The 27,952-nt window shown below is 42.5% G+C and overlaps 2 protein-coding genes, 1 non-coding gene and 2 gene segments (V, D, J or C); 3 read left to right on the top strand and 2 right to left on the bottom strand.

Moving 5' to 3' along the window:
* Positions 1-19,715, top strand: part of LOC113014269 (Ig kappa chain V-III region MOPC 63-like) — a 141,861-nt gene extending 122,146 nt beyond the window's left edge. Inside the window, 2 exon segments of the V gene segment in view lie at positions 18,210-18,241; positions 19,227-19,715. Of these exon segments, the coding sequence occupies positions 18,210-18,241; positions 19,227-19,552 (358 nt within the window).
* The window catches only part of LOC145423569 (Ig kappa-b4 chain C region-like), a 213,727-nt gene that overhangs the window by 110,886 nt on the left and 74,889 nt on the right, over positions 1-27,952 (top strand).
* On the bottom strand, positions 3,310-7,608 carry LOC145423565 (uncharacterized). Its single transcript, XM_080296237.1, has 4 exons — positions 6,890-7,608; positions 6,652-6,807; positions 5,537-5,629; positions 3,310-4,528 (listed from the first exon to the last, which is right to left on the bottom strand). The coding sequence occupies exons 2-4, from the start codon at positions 6,754-6,756 to the stop codon at positions 4,211-4,213; spliced, it is 516 nt and encodes a 171-aa protein (XP_080152363.1). The 5' UTR covers positions 6,757-6,807; positions 6,890-7,608; the 3' UTR covers positions 3,310-4,210.
* trnal-uaa (transfer RNA leucine (anticodon UAA)) lies at positions 12,785-12,867 on the top strand. The gene has a single exon. It is a non-coding gene; the product is annotated as a tRNA-Leu (tRNA).
* LOC145423703 (uncharacterized) lies at positions 14,729-16,634 on the bottom strand. The gene is made up of 2 exons (XM_080296458.1): positions 16,630-16,634; positions 14,729-16,407 (listed from the first exon to the last, which is right to left on the bottom strand). Exons 1-2 carry the CDS (start codon positions 16,632-16,634, stop codon positions 14,856-14,858), a joined length of 1,557 nt encoding a protein of 518 aa, XP_080152584.1. The 3' UTR covers positions 14,729-14,855.

The raw sequence follows: 27,952 nt of genomic DNA, 5'->3' as shown, positions 1-27,952 counted from the left end.
TCTATTAAAGTCCTGTAGTAATTTGTCCATCAGCCTTTGGAAGGTGGCCGGTGCCCCATGTAGGCCAAATGGCATCATCGTGAACTGGAACAGGCCGGCAGGTGTCCTGAAGGCGGTGTACGGTCGAGAAGACTCCTCCAGTGGCACTTGCCAGTAACCTTTGCAAAGATCCAAGGTGGTGATGTACCTGGCCGCTCCGATCTTCTCCAGCAAATCCTCGGTTCAAGGCATGGGGTAGGCATCAAACTCTGAAATGGAATTAAGCTTCCGGAAATCAATGCAGATGCGTAGGGAGCCATCTTTGAAGATGATGACCACCGGGCTACACCACTCTGAGCAGGACGGCTCTATCACCCCAAGCTCCAGCATCTTCTCCACCTCCTGTCGCAGTTCATCCACTAGGTGTTGTGGAACCCGGTATGGACGTTGGCGGATGGGATGTCCATCCTTTAGGCGTATCACATGTTCGACAAGGGTGGTCCTGCCGGGGTTAACTGAACACAGAGATGGAGTCTCCCAAAGGACTTGGAATAGCTCAGCAGCCTGCTGTGGGGTAAGATGAGTCAGCACCAGAGACATCGGATCGGCTCCCTGCTCGGGTTCTGTCTTCCCTTCTCTTGGCACTTGTCTTGCCATCAGAGCTTTTGCAGGGGCCTGGTGGGCACGCTCTTCCCATTCTTTCAGGAGATTCACATGGTAAGTCTGCTTCGGTTTCCTCTTTTCAGGATGATGAATCTCATAGGTCACTGGCCCCATTCTGCGAAGAACTGTGTATGGCCCTTGCCATTTCGCCAGAAGTTTACTGTTGGCTGACGGGAGAAGTAACAACACCTTTTGACCAGGTTGAAATTCACGTTGCCGGGCCTGTTGGTCATACCTGGTCTTCTGGCTTCGTTGAGCGTCTCGCAGGTTGACCTCGGCCTCTTCATGGTATCTCCCCAACCGATCTATCATTTCCAGCACAAATTGCACCACTCCTTTATCATTTGGAGCAGAAGCAGGAGACTCCCAACCCTTCCGGAGGAGATCCAATGGCCCCTGCACATCCCAACCATAGAGTAGCTCGAATGGTGAGAAACCAGTGGAAGCTTGGGGAACTTCTCTGTACGCAAACAGCAGGAAGGGTAGCCACTGGTCCCAGTCTTTCCCAGTGTCTGACACAAACTTCTGCAGCATCCTCTTCAGAGTTTGGTTGAACCTCTCCACTAACCCATCTGTCTGTGTATGGTAGGGTGACGTCCTGATGGCAGAGATGCCTAGCTGGTTGTGGAAGAGCTGCATCAACCTAGAGGTAAAGTTAGTCCCTTGGTCGGTCAAAATCTCATCTGGTATCCCCACCCGGGAGAACAGCTGTACCAGTGCACGCAGAACATTGGGTGCCATGAGCGCACGCAGGGGGAACGCTTCTGGGAAACGAGTCGCATAATCACACACCACCAAAATGTACTGATGACCCCGACTACTTTTTACCAGAGGACCCACAATGTCCATAGCTATCCTACGGAAGGGGGTGGAGATGACCGGAAGTGGCTGTGGCAGGGCCCTGTCTGACTTGCGAGCTGGACAAGTTTTCTGGCAGGTAGGGCATGTACGGCAATATTTTTGTATGTCTGTATACATTGATGGCCAAAAGAAACGTGAGCTAACTCACATATAGGTTTTTTGGCGACCCAGATGACCTGCCCATGGGAGGGTATGTGCTAATTGCATAATGAGGGGTCTACAACTAGAAGGTATCACAAGCCGTTGGTGGTCACCGTCAACTGCATACAAAACATTTTTGTCAACAATGAACTTCTCTTTCCCTCCCCATTTCCCAGTTCCCCCTTCAGTCACATTAGCAAAGAAAACTTTCAACGTTTCATCCTCCCTTTGCAACAAAGTGATATTTTCTGGTACATCCCATTTCATGCTCTTAGTGTCCGGCCCCTTTGACCATAGCTGCTTCTCAATGCGGAGTTGGCGGCGGGATTTTCTTGGCCCATTAGTGCCACCCTCGCACAGACTACTGTCAAAGTCTGGCAAGGGTTGGCATCCAGCCTTCATTTGGGCTCTAGTGACCACTGGGCCAGACACGTTTAATTTAGCATTCCCCTTATCCCCCACATCAGTCTCTGTCCACTGTTCTTCTTTTTCTTGCAGCAAGTCCATGAGTACAGGCAAGTCCATCCCCAGAATAACCTCTACAGGCAAGTTCTGTACCACCCCTGTACAGAACACAACAGGTATGGCTGTTCATTAATATGTTCAAGATGGCGCTGGAGTGACGGCAGCCTTTCCAAGTAGCTCTGCAACACCGCACCTTTTTGTTAACTTTAACTTTTTAGACTAGGCTTTTCAAACTTTTTTTCACCTTCCTCTACTTATACCTCTTAGATATAGCGATACAAGATGGATAATGCACTTTTTAAAACTTCTGGAACCAGTTCCTTCATCTATTCGAGAGCGGAGCTGCTGGCACTAAAAACAAAGGGACAGACCGGCATGCGACACAACATCCCGGCCGAGCTAAAGAGGAGCTACAGAGGCTGCAAAGCTGGAGCGAGGAGAGCGGATCACCGGAGGCGATTCAAACCATCAATCCCGACAGTGATCATGGGCAACGTGAACTCGTTACAGAATAAGATTGACGAACTGTGCGCTCTGAACAACCACAGACTATACCGTGAGTGCAGCTTGTTTATCTTCACGGAGACGTGGCTAACCGAGCTAACGCCGCAGGCTAACGTAGACCTATGCGGTTTCACACCCGTGAGAGCCGATAGGGACACGCAGGCCACACTCAAAAAAATAAAACATTAGATTTACTTAAAAAAGTTATGTCAAGTGGTTCCACACAACTGCTTTAAGTAACTTTTAAGAAATGTTGTTACTTAGTTTGAACTCAATACTGTTAAGTTAGATTTACGTAAGTGTATTGGCTAAATGTAACTTAATTGCAATGCTTAGCTGATACTTATCTTTGTTGCTTTAAGCCTACATAACTTGTTTAGGCAATATCTTTGTAATACTGTTACTTAGCTGGTACATAACTTTTCTGCTTTAGAAGGACATAACCTGGTTAGGTAGTATCTTTGTAAAACTGTTATGTAGCTGCTACATAACTTTGTTACTTTTGAATTATATAAAATTGTTAAGTAATTTCTATTCAATACAATTACAAATAAATCATTTACACTGGTTACTTCCATACAAAATAGCAAAGTTTCTTAAAAGTTACTTAAAGCAGTTATGTGGAACCACTTGACATAACATTTTTAAGTAAATCTTAGGGAGATCTTTTAGGAAGAAATGAAGACAGCACCCAAATTATCAAACACAATCCTGCCTTTAATAAGCACATTCAGTGCATATAAAATACTTTTTTCCAAGCACAACAGCTTAACACAAAGTGCAATCAATGCAACTTGTTACAAATTCCAAGTGAATATTTTGTGCAGAAAATGTAGATCAGTATAAAGTGCTAACCAACTTGTCGTCAAACTAAAATGATTAAAAAAAAATGATCCAACAAAGTCCTGTCTTTACTAAGCACATTCAGTGCATATTAAATACTTGTTGACAGACCGAAAAGACTGTAGAGCCGTAGCTTAACACAAAGTGCAATCAATGCAGACAACTTGTTACAACTTTAACTAAATACTTTGTGAATAAAACAATATTTTACTTCAAAGATCAGTGAAGTGCTAACCAACTTGTCTTTCAACTGGTCCAGAAAGCATCCAAATTATCAAAAAAAATCCTACATTTTACAGGACGTTTCAGGAATTATTTTCAAACACTGATAAGCATGAAAGAGCAAACTAAACTCATTTAAAACAGTGAAAATTGGCTGTTTTGTTCAAAAACTGTACTGTAAAACAGTGCTACTCAGTTTTTCAAGTTATGGTTACATCCCAAGTTGCAGACAGCTGCCAAATGTCACATTCTTTGAAATATCAAATCACAGCGGCCTAACCGCTAGAACTTTTTAAAATGTCTGTCATTTTCTGTATGTTGTCAAGTAGCAGTAGAAGAAGTGCAACACCAATTTTTTAAGTAACAGTATTTTGCTAAAATGCAAATGAACATTATTGTTCTCTAAAACTGGTGAATGTTCCCAAGAAACAGTACTGACAATGAAAAAAAGTGTTTATGAACAACTTAACTATACCTGAACGTAAAGCATTCAAACTAAGTTAAGCAATAAGGGCCTCCCGCCTCCTCCTCTTTATTCAAGGAGTTTGTTTCTGAGCACTTGAACTTTGTTTGATAGCTTCTTAGCATCAAGTCCCATCAGTACTTTCTGAAAAAACTCAAAAGTGTACCTGAGGTTGGATGGGTAGCTCATGTTTAAAGTGTAGATCAGGCCGAACAACAACACAACAGCAGTGGCAACATCAGGAAGATCTCTGAGCACAGCGACACCCTCAATTATGATACCAATGTCTTCTGCCGGGTCAAGGTCACGCTCTCCTTCTGGTTTGATGACGTAGATGCCAATGAGCGTCTTCTCCATTTCACTTTCGGCCTCATGGAAGTCCACATCCTAAAAAAATTAATAAGTAAATAAACATAATAATACAAGTTGCAGGGTTTCATATCAATTAAAGGGATATTCCACCCAAAGTGGAAATTTGTCTATTACCATAAATTGCCAAGAGTTAGATAAGTGAGAAAAAAGCATTTTGTAACCAGCACAGTACATTTCTGATCTTATACCCATTGTTCCTGGTGAGCTCAATAATCATGTCGACTGCAAATGAAAAGTAAAAAGTAACACGACGGATTTGCAGGAGGAGGAGATTTAGACTTGGGCCTACATTACGGTTACGCCAAAGCACCCTGTAACCCGCCATGGCATAGCACTTGGATACAACAACAGTGGTTGAAAAAGCCTCTGGTTTCCATAAATAAACACATATTCGAATATCCATGCACCATGCAGCGGCGGCTTACAGTGTTGTATGTGGTAACCATAATGTATTCCCAAGTCTAAATCTACTCCTCCAAATCCTTCAAGTTACTTATTACTTTTCATTTAAAGTCGACATGATTATTGAGCTCACCAGGAATAATTCGTACCATTAAAGAGTCATTTGCAACCAAAATGCTTATAGTTCCCATTCACTCCATTTTTTAAATGCTAGGCAAAAGCAAATAGACTGCTGCCGGATCAGGAGAATTATTGCACTGGTTACAAAATTATTTTTTCTCACTTATCTTACTCTGGGTAATATGGTAATAGACCAATTTTCACTTTGGGGTGGAATATCCCTTTAAGCTGCAAAACAGTAGACAGCTCAGAGCGAGATGAGAGGTGTTGGTCCATCATCTAGATTACACGGCAGAACAACAAAGCAGAAAGACAGTACACTCAGCCCACATTACACCCCAACTGTAATGGCAAGGGTCACTCCCGCATAAGCTTGTGCTTTTATATCTCCAATAATGTTCTAATTTTAACTTTTTGTTATAATCTAATGAATGTGTGTGAGGAAAAATTACCGTCAGTTAAATTTTTATTACTGGAAATTGTTTCTATTTGATTACTTGCCTGATATTCTTTGATCAAGCTGTTCGGATCTTCATTGAGGTAGACTGCAAGTCCTTTCAGCGTACACACTCTTCTCATTGCAACTGTGTCGTTCTGTAAAACATAAAAGCAAATTTTACTTAGCTAAACTTTAAAGACATTTTCAGTTAACTTCAGCAAAATAAATGTATATAATGCTTTGAGAAAAAAAGTCCATGACACACTACAGAAGAACAACAAAATTTAAAATAAAAAAAATTAAGGAAAGAAGGAACATTATCATTTGAAAAAATGTGACGAGCAAAAAAAGGTAACCACAGGATCCCAAAAAAAACAGAAACCCGACCAAAAACAGCAGCATGAAGAATCCAGTGAGGAAGAGGATGAACAAGAGGTCACACCAAAGCCAGCCTGAACAGAGGATTTTTTTTTAAAAGTAAACCACTGAGTCCACTGATCTAAGGCTTAGGAGGAGAGTTCCAGAGTTTGGGGGCCACAGCAGCAATGATCTGTCACTTTTGGTCTTTAGACTGTTGTGCACTACCAGGCTTTGATCACTGGACCTCAGGGACCTGCTGGGGGTGTTGGGACTGAGAAGATCTCCATTGTATGATGGTGCTTGTCCATGTAAGGCCCTAAGGACCAGAACCAGGATCTTGAAATGAACCTTGAAGTTGACCAGCAGCCAGTGACGCTGGAAGAGAAGCGGGGTGACGTGGATGTGTTTGGAGGACTTGAACAGGAGGTTTTGCAAGGACAAATGAAAAAACAGTTGTAGTACTAAGCTCAGAGACCTCCCTTTATCCCGTCTTGGTTTGAAAGGTGCCTGATGGCAGTTTATTCTAGCTTCAGCTTTTCTACTGTAAATGCCAAAATTCTCCCCAGGGAGCCGCGGCAAATCCCGTTTTGGAAACGCTACTGTCCTGTAAAAACAGCTTTTAATTCTGGCAATTTTTTTTTATAAAGTATCCAAATCAACTTAAAACGTTATTACTGTGACAACACTATCATGAAAAGGGCAAAGAATAAACAATCCCATAATACCAACATTAAACTTTACCTTACAATAGAAGGAGACAACAAAATCATATGTATTAAAAGAGGGAATGAAGCATTGAAAAAAATTAATTCCAAACCTCATCAATTGCAGCCATGATTTCTGTGATCTTGCGTCCAGATGTTCCTCCCTTGTTTCTGAAGACTTTGGTCAGTTTGGTTGTGTTGTTGTCCAGCTGTGCCATAAATGTGGATGTTAGCGGGATCGTAGTGATGCGCTGGAATTCAGCATTTATCTGTAAAATAAACAAATGTTTAGCGTGATGGGTTTAAAATATTGCATGTGGAGTGCATTTGCAGATCAACTGATTCAGTTACCTCACGTGGAGAAAAAAAGAGCTGGCCATCGGCTTTTAAAGTCAGCTACGAAGGGCATGTCCTGAAGAATTTCTTGCCTCCGGTGAGGAAAGGTTTGGGCCATTTTTGCTTTGATGGTTTCATTGTTGTTCTTCTTCTTGAACTCTGAAAGCAGCACCAACCTTTCTTCTTCCTGACTCTCTCGGGTTTCTCCAGCTGGATAATCAGGGCAGAAATTCACCTCTGCTCTCCTGGGTTTCTTGACTTGGTTGGGATGCACATTACTGTTCCCTCTTCTTTTGAGAGAATTGATGACCAACTCACTACACCCTAAGTTCTTCAGTTTTCCACGATAGTTTGACATTTTATACTTCAAACTGATCTTCCATGCAGAAAATCCAGTTTCTGAACCCTTCTCTTTCAAGCATGGATGCTTTACAACCAAAGCTTGGCAAACATCACTAAGATTGCTGTCTGAAGGGTAAGCTTTGTACTTCATAATTTCTGAAGACAAGCTCTCTAAAATGTCAGACTTGAGCTTTGGTTTTAGGGTTAAAAGTGTTCCATTGGCTTGGAATTCCTGGTTGCCTTTTGTCAATTGCAGCTCTACATCGAAGCTAAACTCAGGTATGCGAAAGTCCAGTGGCCAGGCTTCTGATCGCAGCGTGGAGTTTGCTGAGCTCGAGGAGCTTGATGACCTGGATTCTGGCGATGACAGTATATCTGTGTCATAATCAGGGTTGTGGCCAGAGAAGGGGCTACCCAAGTTAAATGAGGACACACTGCTTTCATTACTACCAGTGGATGTTTCTGGAACACCTGTTTTAATCACTTTTATTTTGTCCATGTCTTTTAGATCAAATGTGGATGTCATGTTAAGGAACTGATTAAAATCTGTGTCCATGTACTGCAATCTGAACTGTTCAGAAACTCCGCACTGATTTTCAATCTCCGCTTTGAGCTCGTTAACATTCTTTGGTATCCCCAAAGGAAGGGTTAACTTGAGTGCGTTGTTCTCCCCCAGGATTATCAGAAGCTTTGTTGGGGCTGTCATTTCTGATGTCCCAATCTCCAACTATTACTCTAAAAAATAAGTGCAAGAACATGAGCAGGTGGTTCCCAAACTTCAGTACATGTTACATTTTTTTAGTGGTATTCAGAATTTTGCAGCACAATTTTTTTTCTAGTATTTTTACAAGGCTTGAAACATATCCGAGTAGATTTAAGTTCTGGTCCAACTATTTTTAAGAACCAAACTTTGAGAAGAACTGCTATACAGCACAAAAATTAAATCGGCAACATGGACATTAAAATTACCTGAACAGTGTATGTATCTCTTTAATGTAACCATGCGAGAAGCTCCGACTTGGTAGTCACAAAGTGGATAACAATCCACCAGATCCTCATGTGCAACAAGAGAAATTTCCTTTGGAGATGGGTCAATTTTGAAGGATCCATAGTGTTCAGTGTACCACGAGCTCAGTTTTTTTACTATAAACACCAACGAATCTGCCAAAATACACATCTGCAGGATTTCAGCAAACTCTGGCAGACCCCCCAGTGATCCATGTACTATTAACATGCCCTTCCTGTAGTAGATGCCTGCAACAGACACACTCTGGGCAAGGCTAACTACAGCTGTGTCAGGGTACTTTTCAGCAAGACAATGTGCAATTTCACGTTTGAGAAGTTCTACTGGGACTGCCGAGACTCGTGAAACCTCAAAAGTGGCTTTGCTACAGCCTGATGAATGCATGTAATGGCCAATCATGAGCTGGTGTTTGGTTGACAAAGACAGGGTAATGTTTTTGAAGCAGTTTGTGTGTCTAGGTACTTTTTTAAAAAATGTGTGCTTTGCCTCGAATCTGATTGTCCATAATAAGGCAAGTGGACCAAAATGGCGAATTATTGAGGGATAATGAGCCAGAAAGTGATGTTTTGGCAATGGTCTTCTATCTGGGCATACTTCTTTGTACCTTTGATGGTGGTCTAAAATCTTACTCTCCAGGTATGCAACTGAGTCACTGTTATGAACAGGACACACAACAAGCTCAACAATATCCTTCAAATCTAGTAGAAGTTCCCAAGCTGGTTCGTTTTCAGGTATGTGTTGTCCAATAATAAGTGGCAGAAGTCTTAGTAAACACCAATTTTCATGTGCATTGCCACCAACAGTTTTTTTACTAAGAAAATTGTGAGGCAATTTCTGAGGGCGATTAGTCTGATCCCCTCCTTTGTAGGGAAATGACTGAACAAGTCTATTTAGATTTTCAAAAGTGATGTACTTCTTGCCTATTAGTATTCGAAGGCACTCAGCTATCTCAAAAGGCACAATACCTTCAAAAAGGTCATGTGCAAGATCAGGGGGGAATCCTGTAGTGACCTTGAAGAAAGACAGACTGTCTGCTAAGACACACGAGCTTTTCACACCACAACAAGCTACCCCTGTCTCACGTGCAGTTGCTATGTGTACACGATGGAGCTCCTCAGTTCTCAGAGAAAAGTCACTATTTGTAGCTTTTGATTCAATTTCTGAGCGTGTAGCAGTACAAAACCTGCAAAAGTAATCTCCAGAAAAACTTTCCACAAAACCGGCCAATCCATGAGCTCCGAGGCTGTCTGCCACTACATATTGGACAGTGCCTTTAAAGTTGACCCCTAAATTGTCAATGAACACTCCCTGCTGCTCTAAAATGACAAGGTCTTGCAAAAGTGGCTCAAATATTTTTGAATAGCCAAAGGTCCTAAGGTCCTCACTTTTGCACAAGAGAGCCAAATAAATAGAAGAGAGGGATGAATGACTACCTGGTGGCAAGTTACCTAAAATCCAGTAAACTGAGCAAAGTTTATGCTTTTTCCGTGATGTCCCCAATGGATTGCAAATTTCGAAATCATCAACATAAAGACAAATAGAGATTCTTAGTTCACCGCCTGAGAAAAACTCATTATTTTGAAAATGTAGACCATCTTTATATGATGTATACTTTTCCTTATTTACAAAAGGATTCTGATTGTGGCTAGTGACAAATTTGTTCAGTATGTTTTCTTGTTTAAATATCTGCTGTAATGATTTTAGAATAGGGATATACTGAAAGGTCCTCTTGCTTTGGGAGTCGAGAATGTATTCAATTGGATCAATTACTTCAAAATGTTTTCTGTAATACTGTCTGCGTTTGAAGGCAGTGGCAAGTGTGCCGTCCTTTTCTATGGCTTTTAACAAAGGGTTAAAAGAAACTGCCTTTGTCAGTTCTTCAATAACAGGCTGGTCTAGACAAAGGTTATGATTCTTGAGTATGTCTACAATTACTTGATTTGTCAAAGGCACTGATGCACAGCTTATCAGGTAGTGCAATTCTGAAAGCAACTCGTCAATTGCTATGCTGGGAACATGAAAATAGTTTTCCAACTTAAGTAAAAGAGATGCAAAATTAAGTTCTATTACATTTGCCAAATCTTCAGTCTCACTTGTAGTTGTATCGTGATCAATATTTGCACTTATGTCCTCTTCTACAATAGTGTCTGTACTGTCATCAGCTGATGTTTGGCCTACAATAGTGTTAGCAATACCGATTTTAAAGTCTTTTAAGGTATAAGGATTGTGTTTCCTATTTCGATGAGACTTGAATGTACCATAGATATTTGTTTTGAATGAACAACCCTCAAACATGCAATGCACAGTCTCGTTACATTTTAGATGGTTGTTAATGTGAGAAAAATACTCCTGCTCCGAAGCTATGTTGCAGCAGGAACACAAATGGCAGTTAAATGTTGCCAAACTCACAGACTTGTCTAGAGTTCTTTGGGTATGTGATCTGCTTAAGTGGCTATGTAGAGCATTCCATGTTTTGAAAACACAGACACAATCAGAATAGGCACATGGATACTGCTGTCTACTATGAACTAACCTGTAGTGTTTTAATAACAGAGCTCGTGATGACACCACTTTTTTGCACAATTTGCACTGCCACATCAACGTATCTGGGGGAGAAGCACAAAAGACATTTTCATTACACTGTCCCTGAAAAAACTAAATAATTTGCACATTGTTAATGTTTCATATTAATCAGTTTTATTTTTAATATTGTATGCTACAACAATGAATTTATTGATCTACATCATCACCACTGCATATTGTGTAAATGTGTGTGTAATCTGACATTAAAAGTCGAGTGAGAAATCCCATGGACATTGTACAACATTAATGCAGTTCATCTTACACCAGCTTACTAAATGCTTTCTGCAAGCTACATCAAAACGTAAGCTGAAATATTAGACAGAAAATACACCCTAACCTGTCTGCTAGCGAGGAGCGCTTCTCCACTGTTGTTGGCTAAAGTGCAACGCAGTCAGGCGTCCGAGTATAAACTTGGCGCGAAAGTGCGTGCCGGACCGAATGCGCTGCCTGTACCGACGCGTACCGACTCATACCGACGCTAGCGCTACACTACATTTGGGCTGAAAACAGAGCTTTGCTATTGCAATGGAGTCCCCTCCAAAATCATTTGGAAACTCACGTGCAGCAAGTCCACGTTAGCAAACCTTTACCGGGCAAAACCCTGCCTGTACTCTTTTCTTAGTAGCACTTGCGACATTAACTGACGTGTGAACATATATATGTAGACGGGCTTTACAAGAAAAATGACTTCTTACCTGATTTTTGGACAAAAATGCGGCTGAACCAGTCCACATGGCGAAGAAATAGCAAGCTTGAGAAAGAGGGTGGTGCGCATGCGCATTGGCCCTTATTTAGGCGGGCTCTGCACGCAGCAGTATGTGCAGAGGGACAAACCTGTGAATTTACTCAACAATGTTACGTTGACACAGTTCAATGACTTTGTGTAACAACAAAAAGTAACAACATTTCATTAAATTTGCACAAACACTTTAAGGATTTTTGCAAAATCGAGTTTATTAAGAACAAACAACAAAATCTACTTTAGTAAAAGCAGAGATAGGCTGAGTTCATTTTTTTGAGTGCAGCGGAAAAAGCAGAGGTGGGGGACTCATTGTCTACGTTAACAACAGATACTGTAACCCTGGACACGTCTCCGTTAAAGTTTCGGTATGCCGTCCGGACCTGGAGCTGCTAGCTGTTAGCTTGCGGCCATATTATCTACCTCGGGAGTTCAGTCATGTGATCTGTGTGTGTGTTTACATCCCTCCGAGGGCCGACGCAACAGCTGCCTGTGAGAAAATACACACAGTCACAGCAAGACTTCAGACACAAAACCCCGAGGCTTTCATTATTATATCTGGAGACTTTAACCATGCCACACTGGACTCTACTCTGGCTGCTTTTCACCAGTTTGTGAATTGTCCCACAAGAAGCAACAGGACAATTGACCTACTGTATGCTAATGTGAGAGATGCATACAGAGCCACCCCCCTCCCCCCACTAGGGAAGTCAGACCACAACCTGGTTTACCTACAGCCACAATACACACCCCTCGTCCAAAGGCAGCCGGTCACAACACGCTCCATCCGGAGATGGACCCCAGAAAAGGAGGATGCTCTGAGGGACTGTTATGACACCACAGACTGGGATGTGCTCCTGAGCCCACATGGTGAGGACATAGAGGGGGCGACACACTGTCTTACAGACTACCTCAACTTTTGTGTGGACACGGTCGCCCCTGCTAAGACGGTACGGTGTTATCCTAATAACAAACCGTGGGTAACACAGGAAGTCAAAGCTGTCCTCAACATGAAGAAGAAGGCTTTCAGGAGCAAAGTGAAGGAGGAGATGAAGGCAGCACAGCGGGAGGTGAAACGCTGCCTGAGGGAAGCAAAGGACACCTACAGGAGGAAGGTGGAGCAGAAGTTGGAGAGGAACAATATGAGGGAGGTCTGGAATGGTGTGAAAACCATCACAGGCCACAACACCAAGAAAAGCACAGTGGGGGGGACTGAATATGCGTCAGGATGGCCGAGTGGTTAAGGCGTTGGACTTAAGCTCCAATGAGCGCATGCTCTCGTAGGTTCAAACCCCACTCCTGGTATAATTTGGAGCCTCATGACTGGTAAACTGAAATGTATCTATGGGAGCAACAATGATCAATTGGAGAAGGCAAACGAACTCAACAACTTCTTCAACAGGTTTGACCAGCCCACAACCCCCCCACCCTCACCTTCACTACAGAGTCCAATCCCCACTCTCCTACCTCCCTCGCTTCCCCCCCTTCCTGACACCATGACACCCCCCTCCTCCAATCCCTCTCTCAGCAGCAAGACATCTCCCCCCCTCCCCTCTTCCCAAACATCTCCCAGTGTCACAGTGGATCAGGTCAGGAGACAACTGAGGAAGCTTCGCCCCAGAAAGGCAGCAGGCCCAGACAAGGTGTGTCCTAGGATGCTAAAGGCGTGTGCTGCTGAACTTGGGGAGCCGCTACAACGAGTCTTCAACCTCAGTCTGCGACTGGGGAGAGTGCCCGCCCTATGGAAGACATCCTGCATCGTCCCGGTCCCCAAAAAGAACCGGCCCAATGAGCTGAATGACTTCCGACCGGTGGCACTGACGTCACATCTTATGAAGACTCTAGAGCGGCTCTTCCTCAACCTCCTCCGACCACAGGTACAACATGCCCAGGACCCACTACAGTTTGCATACAAGGCGGGTGTCGGAGTGGAGGATGCCATCCTGTACCTCCTACACAGAGCCCACTCACACCTGGATGGGGGAAAAGGCACGGTCAGGATCCTGTTTCTTGACTTTTCCAGTGCCTTTAATACCATCCGGCCCTGTATGCTTCAAGAAAAACTGAACAGGATGGAGGTGGACCCCTGCCTGGTGGCTTGGATCTCCAACTACCTCACCGACAGACCACAGTACGTCAGGCTGAAGGACATCACGTCTGACACAGTGGTCAGCAGCACAGGAGCACCACAGGGAACTGTGCTGTCCCCTCTTCTCTTCACCCTGTACACCTCTGACTTCTGCTACAACTCTGAATTATGCCACATTCAGAAGTTTGCAGACGACACAGCCATCATGGGGTGTATCTGGGATGATCAGGAAGAGGAGTACAGAAGTCTGGTGAGGAACTTTGTCGCATGGAGTCACACAAACCACCTGCAACTCAACACCTCAAAGACTAAGGAACTGGTTGTGGACTTCGGGAGGTCTAGAGCAGGTCCACTGCCGGTTCAGATAGAGGGGGAGGAGGTGGAGGTGGTCAACAAGTACAAGTACCTCGGGCTGTGGGTGGACAATAAACTGGACTGGTCATGCAACACAGAGTACCTGTATAAAAAAGCCCAAAGCCGACTGTACTTCCTCAGGAGGCTGAGGTCTTTTAACATCTGCAGGAAGCTCCTGAGGATGTTTTACCAGTCGGTGGTTGCTGGAGTACTTTTCTATGCTGTGGTGTGCTGGGGGAGCAGCACAGCAAAAAAGGACTCATCCAGGCTGGAGAAACTGATCAGGAGGGCTAGCTCTGTGGTCGGCATGAAGCTGGACACTCTGGTGACAGTGGCAGAGAAAAGGACATTAAAGAAACTGATGGACATTATGGACAATGCTGGGCATCCTCTGCACACGGCCATTAACAACCAGAAGAGTCTGTTCAGTGACAGGTTGCTTCTCCCAAAGACAAGAACTAACAGACTTAAAAACTCCTTTGTCCCACACGCCATCAGACTGTTTAACTCCTCTCTGGAGGGGAGAGGGAGGGGAAACAGGAGGACAAAGGAGGGAACAACTAAGCTGTAGTGCCTCTTCACCTCACTGTGCAATACCTTTTGTGCAATACTTTTGTAAATAGTCAACGGTGCAATAGACTCAATACTTGAAATGTGCAATTCACTTGTATTTTTATTTTTATTCCTATTTATTCTATTTATCCCCTTCGTATATTTTATTTATATTGTCTCTGTATTTATATATATGTGTGTGTGTATAACTCTGTAACTTCTGTCGGTGCTGTGCTTTTTTGGAAATCGAATTTCCCAGAGGAACCCACCCGAGGGATTAATAAAGTTCTATCTTATCTTATCTTATCTTAATAGTCACTGTTACCTCCACTTTTGGGTATGGATGTTTATCGCCATGCACACATAAAACTTCTTCCTGTCTGCTATAGTCCACACTGTTCACTGGTACCAAACTATGCTTAATTAAAGACATAAAACTACCAGTGTCCAGCAAAGCAGTAGCCTGCAGACCATTGACCTTTACTTTTTTATAGCGTTGCACATCCACTGGCTGGATCCTTGTGGGCTCCCTCTCCAGCCGGGGTGCATAGCAGGCACCAGTGACTTTAGCCTTCCGGATAGGGCATACCGAGGCTTTATGACCTGGCTGCTGGCAATAATAACAAAGAAAGTCCTTACCCGCTCCTCGTAAGTTTGATGCCTTGGGGTTTTCTGATGGCTCTTGGTTGCTCTCCCTTTTCAGAAGACCCGATGATGGGAGTGGTGGTCGCTGTGGCATCCCAGATGAGCGTGCAGGTGGTGCTCCTTTACGCACATTGAAGTACTGTGACACCAGCTTAGCAGCGGTCAGTCCATCTGCTGGCTCATGCTCCCTCACCCAGGTCCTCACCTCCCCTGGAAGTACCCGGATTAACTGCTCCAAGATGATAGCTTCTCCCATCTCTTCTTTAGTATGCTGCTCTGGTCGGATCCAGCGCCGATAGAGGCCCTTCAGGCGATAATAGGTCTCAGTGGGGCTCTCACCAGGTGGAACTGTATTGGACCGGAACCTCTGCCGATACGTCTCAGGGGAAATGTCAAATTTGGTTAGCAACGCCGCTTTTAAATCTTCATAACGATGGGCTCTTTCTTCATCCATTGCAGTGTAGGCCTCCAACGCCTTCCCCAATAGCAGTGGAACCAGACGACAGGCCCATTCACTCTCTGGCCATCTACAGGTTTTGGCAACTCGCTCAAAACGCAACAAATAGTTCTCAATGTCTTCCCCCATCTGATAGGGTGGAATTTTTGGCCCAACAGATCGCATCCACTCTGAGACTGACTGGTCGAGGCTGTTGGTCACTGCTTGTGACTGACGAGAGGGAACCTCCTCTGGGGGATCCCGGTATCCTCTTTGACGTGCAGGTGTAGGCAGTACCATTCTGAGGCTGCTTGCTGTTGCGGTGCTTGGCGTGGCCATTGCTGCTGTGGTGCTTGCTCCGGCTGGTGCTTGGGCTGGACTTTGCTGACCAGCAAAATCTGAATGCAGCTGAGCGTTGGGAGGGGAAACAGTCCTCAGCCCCCTGAGTTCTGCCAAAAAAACCTCCTCTCTCCTTTGCTGTCCCGCCAGGAAGTCCCTCATCATCGCAATCAGCTCTCCATTTGGGTTACGTGCTGAGGTCGAAGCTGTAGGCAATTCTGGACCAATCCTGCCGGAAACCTCCTCCTCCTCCTCTGCTGAAGAAGATGACGCCGGCACTGTGTCCCATGCCAGCTCCTCTGCTGTCTTCTCCACTGGAAGCTCATGCTGCTGGGACCGCAGCCCTGTGCGCTTAACTGGGAGGCGCGTTTTCCTCTTCCGACTAGCAATCCCACTTCTGACACCATATGTCGCGGGGTCCTCTCCTAAACTTCTCCCGAACAAATGCAGGCGTAGTCAGGAAGCATTCAGTGTGGATAATTTATTCTGCCGGCCTCCCAGGTGCACAAAAGATTATTTACAAAGAAAATAGGAAACTAACTTAAGTCAACACAAAACAAACATCTATATACAAAACACAGTCTGCATGTTACCCTCTCTGTAACATCTCACTGAAAGAACCCAGGTAGGCCCTGACAGCCTTCTTTTATACCCCATGGCCCCTCCCACTAGGCATAATAGTCATTTCTTTATTATTTCTTTTACCAAACAGCCATTCCCCCTCAGCTTATTTCCAGCTGTATTCCTACAATACATATATGTATATACAGACATTTATGGCCAATTCCAGGCAGCCTACAGTATTTCACAACAACAAAAAAACAAACAAAAAAAATAATGCAGTTCGCGTGACCTTTCAAGCGTGCGCGAACCCACTATTTGAACCCGAGAACACCATACCATCGGCCTGCATAACCCCCGTACAATCGGCGATCACAGCGAGTCTCCGCGACCGGCTTTATTAAAGGTAAGTGGGAAAATATGTTGGCCACCTTCTGCGCTGCTCAAAATATACCTCTCACCCCTTTTTGTTTATCTGCCCGGTCGACGAAAAGACGCGCAGTAATTGTAGAAACTAATGGTGGTGGTGCATGTATGCGCCCAGATCAGCTGTCTGCGGCCCGGGACGGTGTAACTCCGTCACAACAGGTAACAATAACGCCTGTACCAGTTGTTGCATAGCAGAGGTGCTCAAGTATAAAAACAATAATAAACACAATGCTTTGGTTCTATAACATTTTTCTATCATTACTTTATTTTGGATTAGGTGCATGAGCTTTTAAGTATGGATAATTAAATAATAGATTAATGAAACACCAGAGTGTGCCCTGTTCTGAGATGTACAGCAAGTGGAGAGTGACAGATGAGATGAGGAGATGGAAGAGTGACTCACAGGCAGAGCCGAGTTCATTTCCCACAGTTTTGTTGTTTAATGCTTCCGAGCGCTGTCACCAATCTTTGCATTTTATTATTATGTCATAACACTTCTTTAATCAGCTACCATCTCTGCTGTGGACTTTTTACTGTCTACAGTCTCAAAGCAACACAGACCTCCATCACTATCTGCAGCAGGAGCAGCAGCAACCCCTCAACAGCAACAGTGTTGTTGTTATTCAGCCTGGTTCTACGTGCCCCTTTTGAACTTTGAGCACCCGTCCCTTCCAGCATCTCTGCACGGCCCTGCTCAGAATCATTCATCTGTTTTAGGTTGACATTTTATATGTTTTGTAGAATAACAGGACAAACTGTGAGACTGGAAAGACCTGAGTTTCATGCTCTGTTTTGTGACGTAGTGTGCAATGCTCAGCAGTATTATCATTTTAACTGGTTCTGTGCGCGATCTGAAGACACTAAGTGTTTGTGAGAGAACATAAAACTGTTTTGATGCATTTGTGAGGTTTTACCTGATGAGTTTTAAGTTTTGTGATTGTAGCTTGAAAATTAAATTTAATGTTTAGAGTTATGAGAAAGAAGGTGGAAGCATTAAAGTGATGTATCTTAACAGTTGTAAAATGTAAATGACCAAATTGGATTATTGGAATATAGTTTTATTGTGTTTCGTTGTTTTTTTATGTAAAAATATTAAATATTAAAATATTAATATGTTATGAAATTATGATTTAAAGAATTCATATTGTTGAGTTTGTTTGTTTCAGAGTCAGAGAGCCGTGTCTCTCTACAGTCAGAGGTTTTTGTACGGCGGCTCAATGAGTTTGTATCACTGTGGTACACGTTCGGTGGAGGAACCAGACTGCAAGTTGGAAGTAAGTCAGCCATAGAGCTTTTTTTTTTTTTATGTAATTTTCTTTTCTTTAATTTCATTTAATATGAAAGGCTAGGAAACTTTTTGTGTAACTGATTAATTATTTTATTCATAAATTTTGTCCTAAGAAACAAAGTCAGCTTTGGAAATGAATATTCAGACACTCAGGACAATTTCCAATGAAAATCTGGGATGTTTCATATTATTCATTATTATTTCTAGTTCTGATGGTAAAGTTGTATTTTGAGGGCTTGTAGGTTTAGTTCAGTCACACAGAGAGCCGTGTCTCTCTACAGTCAGAGGTTTTTGTACGGCGCCTCAATGAGTTTGTATCACTGTGGTGGACTTTTGGTGGAGGAACCAGACTGGATGTTGGAAGTAAGTCAGACTTAGAGCTTTTTTTTTAAATGTAATTTTCTTTTCTTTTCTTTAATTTCATTTAATATGAAAGGTTAGGAAACTTTTTGTGTAACTGATTACATATTTTATTCATAAATTTTGTCCTAAGAAACAAAGTCAGCTTTGGAAATGATTATTCAGACACTCAGGACAATTTCCACTGAAAAAAGTTAAACTGCACAGAGTGAAGATAAAGATCTCTGGTGTTCTTATTGTATCATATCATTTAAAACAATGTAAGCAATAAAAAAAACACATGAGGTAAGTAGTGGTATTGAGTTTCTTATCCAGAACAAGCTGTTTATTACGAAGAACTGATGATGTTGAAGCTTAACATCTTTTAAAATTGTTGACACATCTCTGTTTTGTTTTGTTGTTTTTTTATTTCCAGTGTAGTTTGAACATATTTCAGCTCAAACTGTGTGATGATTCTCTCTGTGCTGATATGCATGAGAGGTTTCTTAAAGGGAAGTGAAACAATGTGTGAGTGAATGACTGGTGGAGCAGAAAAAACACCTGACAGAAACTTCTTAACGGAGAAATTCAAATTGTGGTTCGTGCCCTCTAAGCTGATTGGTGTTTCCTAGGTGATGCCCGCCCCGCCCTGAAGGTGCTGGGTCCCTCCAGTGAGGAGCTGAAACAGGGGAAGGCTACAGTCATGTGTGTGGCCAACAAGGGCTTCCCCTCAGACTGGAGTCTGTCCTGGAAGGTGGATGGCAGTGGCAGCATCAGCTGGGAGGAGAGCAGGAGCCCCGTGGTGCAGGAGAACGACGGCCTCTACAGCTGGAGCAGCACCCTGAGGCTCCCTGCAGACCACTGGATGAAGGTGGGCTCTGTGACCTGTGAGGCCACCCAGGGCTCCCACACTGTGGCCTCAGAGCCACTGATGAGAGACCAGTGTCCCCAGTCCTGACCTGACTAACTGTGACTTTCATGCTGGTCTTACTTTCAGTCTGCACTCTGTAGCTTTAAAAAAAAAAAATACAATTTCTTCTCTCATTTTTCATTGCTTTGTTTAAAGTTTAAAGTTTCTTTAAAGTTTTAAAGAATAAAAAAATATCTACAATAAATAAGAATCGAGTCTTTGTCTTACTTTTGTGGTGATGTCAATATTAAACTCTAAATAATGATTTCCAGGGTTCTAATTGGAAGCCAGTGTGCTATCTGTAGTCAATATGAGTCAGTAGAATTAAACCACTTTCAATACATGAAGTAAAGCAAAGTTTATGTTAAAGAGTAAGTGCGAAGGGGAATAGAGTCACACTGCCATTACTAAGCAGGATATTAAAGACATTACATTTATGCAAATTCATTGCATGCTGTGTAATGAAATGTTTCAGCATGTTGCAGTTTGTTGTATAAAACACTGACTGAGCAGGTGAAGCAGAAAAGTGCTGTATAAGAATGAGTCTATTCTCGTGATCAGTGTTGGGGCAGGTATTTTAAGAAGTCATTTAATATACAGAGTTTTTTTGTTAAAAGTATTCAGTACGTTATTTTGGTGTTTTTTTTCTGTAAAATCACCTGAAACACAACATGTCATAACTGTCATTTAACAATATGAACTTGTAGGCTACAGTCTCTCACACCAACATAAATCCCTATCCTAACGACGACACACATATTTTCTTTCTCTTGGCATTTAGGTATATGAATACCTGTCAAGGGTCCTTGACATACAGGTCTCCGACTCGGAGGACAAAAATTAATGTCCTGTGTCTTAGGAGGGCAGGATTGCTTTGCTTTTTCTTTATACGATGCTTCGCAGTATTAGTTTTGCCTAACAACCTGTTTTTGACTCCTAAATTTTCATTAATGCAACCGCTCTACATAACAGTCAGTGTAACTGATTATAAATCTTTTATTCATGAACCTACACATTACGCTTTATTTACTAGTTGTATGTATTTTAACAGAGCAAGAGGTGGACCACACGTTTGAAGAGCTGCTGGTCTTTATAACTGGGGCTGACTTACTTCCACCACTGGGGTCCTGCAACATAGACTTTTATGATCAGGAGTCGGGGATACGCATCGATGTGCAGCTTATCCCTGTATCTTCCGAGACGTGTTGCATACGAGGATCAATTTAAAGATCTTATGAACACTGCATTAAAAGGATTCCTGGGATTTGGAAAGCTGTAGCTGCATTTACATGAACTGATGCTGGAATGCTGTGGTTAAAACCTGTGGCCTTTTGGGAGGAAGTTGTGCTATTCTAAGTGTTCTGAAATGGGATTGCTCCTGGGCTTCTTCACATTGTACATTTTAAAAGTGTTTAGTATAAAAGTTTTTTGTTTTTACAAATGTGACTGTATATAGTTGTATTTATAGTTCTGTTAAGACAGGGTAACGAGGGAATACACCACAGAAGGCAGACACAGCTGAACCTCATCAGACATGACGAATACACTCACACAGAACGCAGAATCCAAATAAAACAGGGAACCAGAGAATAGCTCTGAGACAGGGGTTGACAGAACATAAGGAACAGAGGGACGAAGAGATGCGACTGGAAAACAGAAAATAAATGAAACGAATCATATTAATAATCAAAAACATGAATAGGAAGTCAACAGGTCTTTGGACCATGGCAGTGTTGAACAGCAAAAAAGAGAGAATCTAAAAACCTGAGAAAGAAAAGATGGAAATTTGATCATTTGACTGATTTGGACTTAAAGTTTCTATTTGAAGTATTTGCTAAATTGTGCAGATAATTATGACTCACTGACTTTTGCTGACTTCATTTAGTGTTAGATTTTTTTTCTTACAGAAATATGATTTTTGATAATGATCGATATTTAGAAATTGAGATTTATTTGAGCTGGTATGAAGCAGAGGTCAAAGGTCATAAATGATTTGTTAAAAATAAATGATATATTTCCAACTTTCTTTTCCTTTAGCAACAATGACATTTTCACTGTGTGTGTGTGTGTGTGTGTGTGTGTGTGTGTGTGTGTGTGTGTGTGTGTGTGTGTGTGTGTGTGTGTGTGTGTGTCCTCAGTGAACTGTATCAGTCTCTGCAGTATCTTCCAGCTGCAGCAGTCACTTCAGTTTCTGTTCAGTCTGACTGAGGGAGGTTTTTGTACGACTGTTTTTCACTGTGTGAACACCCACTGACTGTTAGGATAGTGAAAACTCTGACAGTAATAAACTGCTGCATCTTCAGCCTGGACTCCACTGATGGTCAGAGTGAAGTCAGAGTTTGATCCACTGCCTGTAAAACGAGCTGGAATCCCTGATTCTCGAGTGTTAACAGAGTGAATGAGACGTTTGGGAACTCCTCCATCTTTCTGTTGGTACCAGGCTAAACGCTGATAGTTGCTATGAACATAAACATTCTGACTGGTCGTACACTTGATGTTCACAGATCCTCCCACAGCAGAGCTCACTGCTCCAGGCTGAGTCACTGTGATCTGTCCTCTGGACTCTGAGGACACAGAGACAAAAACATAAAGCAGCTTCATGGTTTTGTGGGCTTCATTTCAGAGGGACAGATGTTGATAGAGGAGAGGAGTTTGATTCTCTGGACTTTACCTGTGAAGCAGCAGCAGAGGAGAGTCCAGATGAGGACGCAGATCAAAGTCATGTTTTTGATGAGGAGGATTTCTGTGGCTTCTGTTGTGATGAAGGACAGCTGTCAGTCATCCAGTGTTCAACTCTCAGGACTATAAACTCTCCCAGAGCACTGGAGCATGGTGCTGCTGATGCAAAGTGCCTCTATGGAAATCATCTGACTGACTTCAACAGGATTTCATCACAAGCAGTCATCACATTGTGAATTCACAGGTGTCATTTCGATCAGTCAACATGGTTTGAGAGTCATTTGTAAAATCATCTAAATGATATGATTCATATTTATTCAGAAAAGTATATTTTAACATCCCCTGGTCTAGTTTTGTTTTGGTTGCTGCGGCTCTAAGTCAGCACAGACTTGTATCAGTCAAATAATGCTGTTTAGTAATGGATCAATCAAATTAACATTTTACTGAAATTCAAAGTAAGTTCTCTAAATTTGGTCCTATATTGGAGCAGATAACATGTGGACGTCTTTGCCACAAGGATACTCCTTTTTTTACTTATTTTTTTCAGAGGCTCAAAAATAACTGAGCAATTGAGGACGAATGAGGACAGAATTCATAGTTTAAGGGAAAAAACTCTACCACAGCTTAATTTTGAGTACTTTACACGTCATATTCATTAGTCTAAAATACTCTCTAAGGGGGAAATGGACTGGTTTTTCTATAGTGCTTTTCTGCTCATTCACCCATAAAGAAATACAAGAACAATTTGTATGCTTTTCCTACTGGAATGCTTTCTATACAACATTCAAACACATTTAGACTGAGATGGATGAATTGGATGGATGCTTCTGAGCTACAGTAGCCCCAGGTGGCTGTATCATAGTCTAAGTCTACTACCAAGAGATCAAGAGTCATCTTCATGAAAGGAAACTCTTACCAGTTACAAACTGCTGGTTACACTCAAGAACTGGAAGACTGGATAAGACTTTGCCAGAAAAACACAGAAAAATCAGGAACAGTTCCAAGATGAAATTTTATCAGCATAATTAGAAAAGAAAATGATGAAGAAGGAAAACTGATCTGAAGCATATCACATCATCTGTCAAAGATTTTGGAGCCAATGTTACTCATTGGAGTAGTTGGAAAGTCATTGGACAGCACTTCACAGTGCAAATAGATAATGACCCAAAGAACACTGACAACCCAAGACTTTCTCAGGTGAAGAAATGGTCAAGTCACCTTTTTTTTGGTCTCCTATTATTAAATAGCCACAAGGCTCAAAATGTGGGTTTAGTGTCAGGGATACAGTTAATTTAAGATTTAAGCTAGGTGTTAGAGTTCAGGATTCATTTTTAAGGCTAGGGTAAGAGGCTGGGGAAAGCATTATGTCAACTAGATGTCCTCACTAAGGTATAAAAAGCATTTATTTGTGTGTGTGTGTGTGTGTGTGTGTGTGTGTGTGTGTGTGTGTGTGTGTGTGTGTGTGTGTGTGTGTGTGTGTGTGTGTGTCCTCAGTGAACTGTATCAGTCTCTGCAGTATCTTCCAGCTGCAGCAGTCACTTCAGTTTCTGTTCAGTCTGACTGAGGGAGGTTTTTGTACGACTGTTTTTCACTGTGTGAACACCCACAGACTGTTAGGATTGTGTTCACTCTGACAGTAATAAACTGCTGCATCTTCAGCCTGGACTCCACTGATGGTCAGAGTGAAGTCAGAGTTTGATCCACTGCCTGTAAAACGAGCTGGAATCCCTGAATATCGAGTGCTAGCAAGGTAAATGAGCAGTTTAGGAACTCCTCCATCTTTCTGTTGGTACCAGGCTAAATAGTTGTTGTTATAAACATCCTGACTGGTCGTACACTTGATGCTCACAGTTGCTCCCACAGCAGAGCTCACTGCTCCAGGCTGAGTCACTGTGATCTGTCCTCTGGACTCTGAGGACACAGAGACAAAAACATAAAGCAGCTTCATGGTTTTGTGGGCTTCATTTCAGAGGGACAGATGTTGATAGAGGAGAGGAGTTTGATTCTCTGGACTTTACCTGTGAAGCAGCAGCAGAGGAGAGTCCAGATGAGGACGCAGATCAAAGTCATGTTTTTGATGAGGAGGATTTCTGTGGCTTCTGTTGTGATGAAGGACAGCTGTCAGTCATCCAGTGTTCAACTCTCAGGACTATAAACTCTCCCAGAGCACTGGAGCATGGTGCTGCTGATGCAAAGTGCCTCTCTATGGAAATATTCACAGTGACTCCAGCATGACTTCATAAGCAGTCATCACATTGTGAATTCACAGGTGTCATTTCAATCGGCCAACATGTTTCAAGAAAAATGTAAAATAGTATAATTATAATTTTTTGATCTGGGATGCACTTTCGAGGTCCAAGTATTTTTGTTTTTAGTCTGTTATTTATTCATTCGGGATCTCTAAGTGTTCTCCTTAACTACAAACTGCTGCAGCAGATTAAAAACAGAATTAAACATTCATTCAGCTGCTGCTATAAAAGTCATGATGAATGATATCTTCGGGGCATTGAAACTTTTGGTGTGACTTTCTCCTGGACTGACTCCAACATGCTGTTGTCAGGGTTCCTGGGTCGTTGACCCAGCATTTTCAGTTTGTTTCATGTCTGGTTTATTCTCTGTTTTCACTCCCTGTTCTTTGTGCCAGCCTTTCCCTGTGTGTTACTTCAATTATGTTCAGCTGTTCACTCACCAGTCTCCAATCAGTCATTATTCAGCCAGTGTGTTTAAGTCCTCAGTTTCTACTCACTTACTGTCTTGTCATTGATGTTGTCACTGCTGTCTACGCTGCATGTTTGCCTTTCACTTCAGTTCAGTCCAGTCAGCCAGTCTTCTTCCCTGTTCTGCTCGTGCGTTCATCCTGCCATTGCAATAAACTCCCTTAATCCTCACCACGAGTCCTGTGTTTGGATCCCCTCTTCTTCACATCCACACAGCAACCCCTGACAGCTGTTTAGTAACAGATCAATCACATTAATATAATCAAGATCACAAAGTCGGTTGTCTAACTTTCTGATTGTATTTGAATTGAAAGGTGTGTAGGTTTTACCCACAAGGATTTTTTCGCCAGACACTCAAAAGTAATTGAACAACTGTCTACTACAACCCATTTCATGGAGATATAAGACTTGTTTCCTCATTATTCAAAGATAAGTTAAAAAGATGAAGTATTTTCAGTTCAAAGTTAGCATAAGGTTCAGGAAATCGTTAATCAGCTAATATACTAAACTTTAAAAACCACCCAAGACTTTCACAGGCAAAGAAATAGGATATTCTTCCATTTTTAAGTCACCTTCTTTCACCTCAACAGAGCATGCATTCCTGTTATTAAATACTAAACTGAATGAAGAGAGACCCACAAACAAGCAGAAACTGAATTTGGATTCAGTAAAGGCCTAGTGGAGAATTATGTAGTTGAGTTTGTTTGTTTCAGAGTCAGAGAGCCGTGTCTCTCTACAGTTTTTTCTCAAAATAGCTGATAACTATTCACTGATAGCTGCTAACATCTGCAAACAAATATAATTCTATAAAGTTGTTCTATATAGTGTGTAACTGTTAATATAGAGGGTTATTAAATTTATTGCTAATGAAATTGTAACCCAGTGTTAAAAACAGGATTAAAAGCATAAATATTGATACTCTTTTGATTAAAATACTCATTACACAATGGGAATAAATATTGATAAAAAGCAATTAAATATAATAAATGCTGATAAAAAGCATGTAAACATAAGTTTAATCAATATGTGGATAAATGGTGTGGAGGCAGGACTGACCCTCCCCCAATCTGTGTGCGCTGCTCGGACACCTGTGTGTGCCTTCATGTACCAATCAGCTACGCTAGAGATACAGATGGAAGGAGAAAGAAGCTATCTGGATAGTAAAAGCCTTTTTGGTGAAAGTACTTGGAGAGTATTAGTGAATTCTGAAGGCCATGCAAGCTCTGTGAAGCCCTGTATAGCATTTGCTGCTTCACATTGGGCCTGTCTCAATATGCGTACTTGTAAGGGTCTGAACAGAGTTTCATCATGTTATTTTTGCACTATTATGTTCTGCCACATGTTGTTATTACATGGGTTGATTAAGGTAAACATTAGGCTGACATCTGGGGCCAGAGCTGAAACTCTTCTGGGCCAGCACAGGACCACCATTGTATCTGCAGCTGGCCTTGTGCTGGCCCATGTGTGGGCCACGTCTGGCAAACCTGATCTGGGCCACCAAAGGGCCGTCATACTTTGCGGTATGTGGGCCATGTGTAAGCACATTGTGTGGGCCAGATCAGGGCCATAACAATTTTACTGTGTGGGTAATAGTTTATGTTACACTTCTTTTGCCCCGGATCACATTTTATTCACTACTGTTGTGTTTCTACCTCATTGTAAATAAAGTCATTGTCCACACCACAGCTCGGAGTCTGTTTTGGGTTCACTCCACGCTCTGGCGACAGCCCTGACACTTGATTAGATGTCATGGCTTTGTTCCACTGCGGTTATCAAAGGTCATGACTAAGATTCATCTTGGTATCTGTTACTGGCCCACGTTTGTTCTTTAGTTAATTATATATTTGCAAGTTGAAAACAACATGCATGAGATAGCAGTGGGACACATATTTGTGTTGAAGGGCTTTATTTTGTGTGTGTGTCCTCAGTGAACTGTATCAGTCTCTGCAGTATCTTCCAGCTGCAGCAGTCACTTCAGTTTCTGTTCGGTCTGACTGAGGGAGGTTTTTGTACGACTGTTTTTCACTGTGTGAACACATACTGGCTGTTAATGTAGTGCTGACTCTGACAGTAATAAACTGCTGCATCTTCAGCCTGGACTCCACTGATGGTCAGAGTGAAGTCAGAGTTTGATCCACTGCCTGTAAAACGAGCTGGAATCCCTGATGCTCAACTGCTAGCAGAGTGAATGAGCAGTTTAGGAACTCCTCCATCTTTCTGTTGGTACCAGTGTAAACGGTGATTGTTGTTCCAAACATAAACATCCTGACTGGTCCTACACTTGATGTTCACAGATCCTCCCACAGCAGAGCTCACTGCTCCAGGCTGAGTCACTGTGATCTGTCCTCTGGACTCTGAGGACACAGAGACAAAAACATAAAGCAGCTTCATGGTTTTGTGGGCTTCATTTCAGGGGGACAGATGTTGATAGAGGAGAGGAGTTTGATTCTCTGGACTTTACCTGTGAAGCAGCAGCAGAGGAGAGTCCAGCTGTCAGGACAGCTGTCAGTCATCCAGTGTTCAAGGTTCAAGGTTCAAGGTTCTTTATTATTTGTCACATGCATAGTTATACAAGTATAACACACAGTGAAATGTAAATAAATATATATATATATATATATATATATACACATATAGTATATACACTGGGTGAATGTGCAGTGGTAGCAGCAAGCAGGTGAATTCTGTACATTAATATGAATAGATATCTGACTATTTTACAGGATAGACAATATAAACATATTTGAATTGAAATGTACATTGTGCCTTGGTTTAGTGTCTGGAAGAGTCCTGTCTCAGTCAATTATAGATGATGTGAGAGGGCGGGTGTGTGTGTTTAGGGCACGGATGGCTTGGGGATAGAAGCTCCTCTTGAGTCTCTCTGTCCTTGCCCGGAAGATGCGGAACCTTCTACCAGATTGCAGAAGTTGGAACAGTTTGTTGCCAGGATGGGACGGGTCCTTCAGTATCTGCACTGCTCTAGTCTGGCATCTGCTGGTGTAGGTGTCCTGAAGCGGGGGGAGAGCAATCCTGCAGCAGCGTTCTGCTGTAC

This window comes from Astatotilapia calliptera, chromosome 22, assembly GCF_964374335.1.
Source record: "Astatotilapia calliptera chromosome 22, fAstCal68.1, whole genome shotgun sequence".
NCBI lineage: Eukaryota > Metazoa > Chordata > Actinopteri > Cichliformes > Cichlidae > Astatotilapia > Astatotilapia calliptera.
Note: the sequence above shows the minus strand (reverse complement) of the source record. Positions and strands in the feature narration are given on the sequence as shown.

Coding starts and splice junctions, on each gene's coding strand:
- LOC145423565 (XM_080296237.1), bottom strand. CDS start 6,756: ATGGCACAGCTGGACAACAACACAACCAAACTGACCAAAGTCTTCAGA. Junction 5,630..6,651: donor TCATGGCTGCAATTGATGAG/GTTTGGAATTAA, acceptor TATGTTTTACAG/AACGACACAGTTGCAATGAG. Junction 4,529..5,536: donor GCTTGATCAAAGAATATCAG/GCAAGTAATCAA, acceptor TAATTTTTTTAG/GATGTGGACTTCCATGAGGC.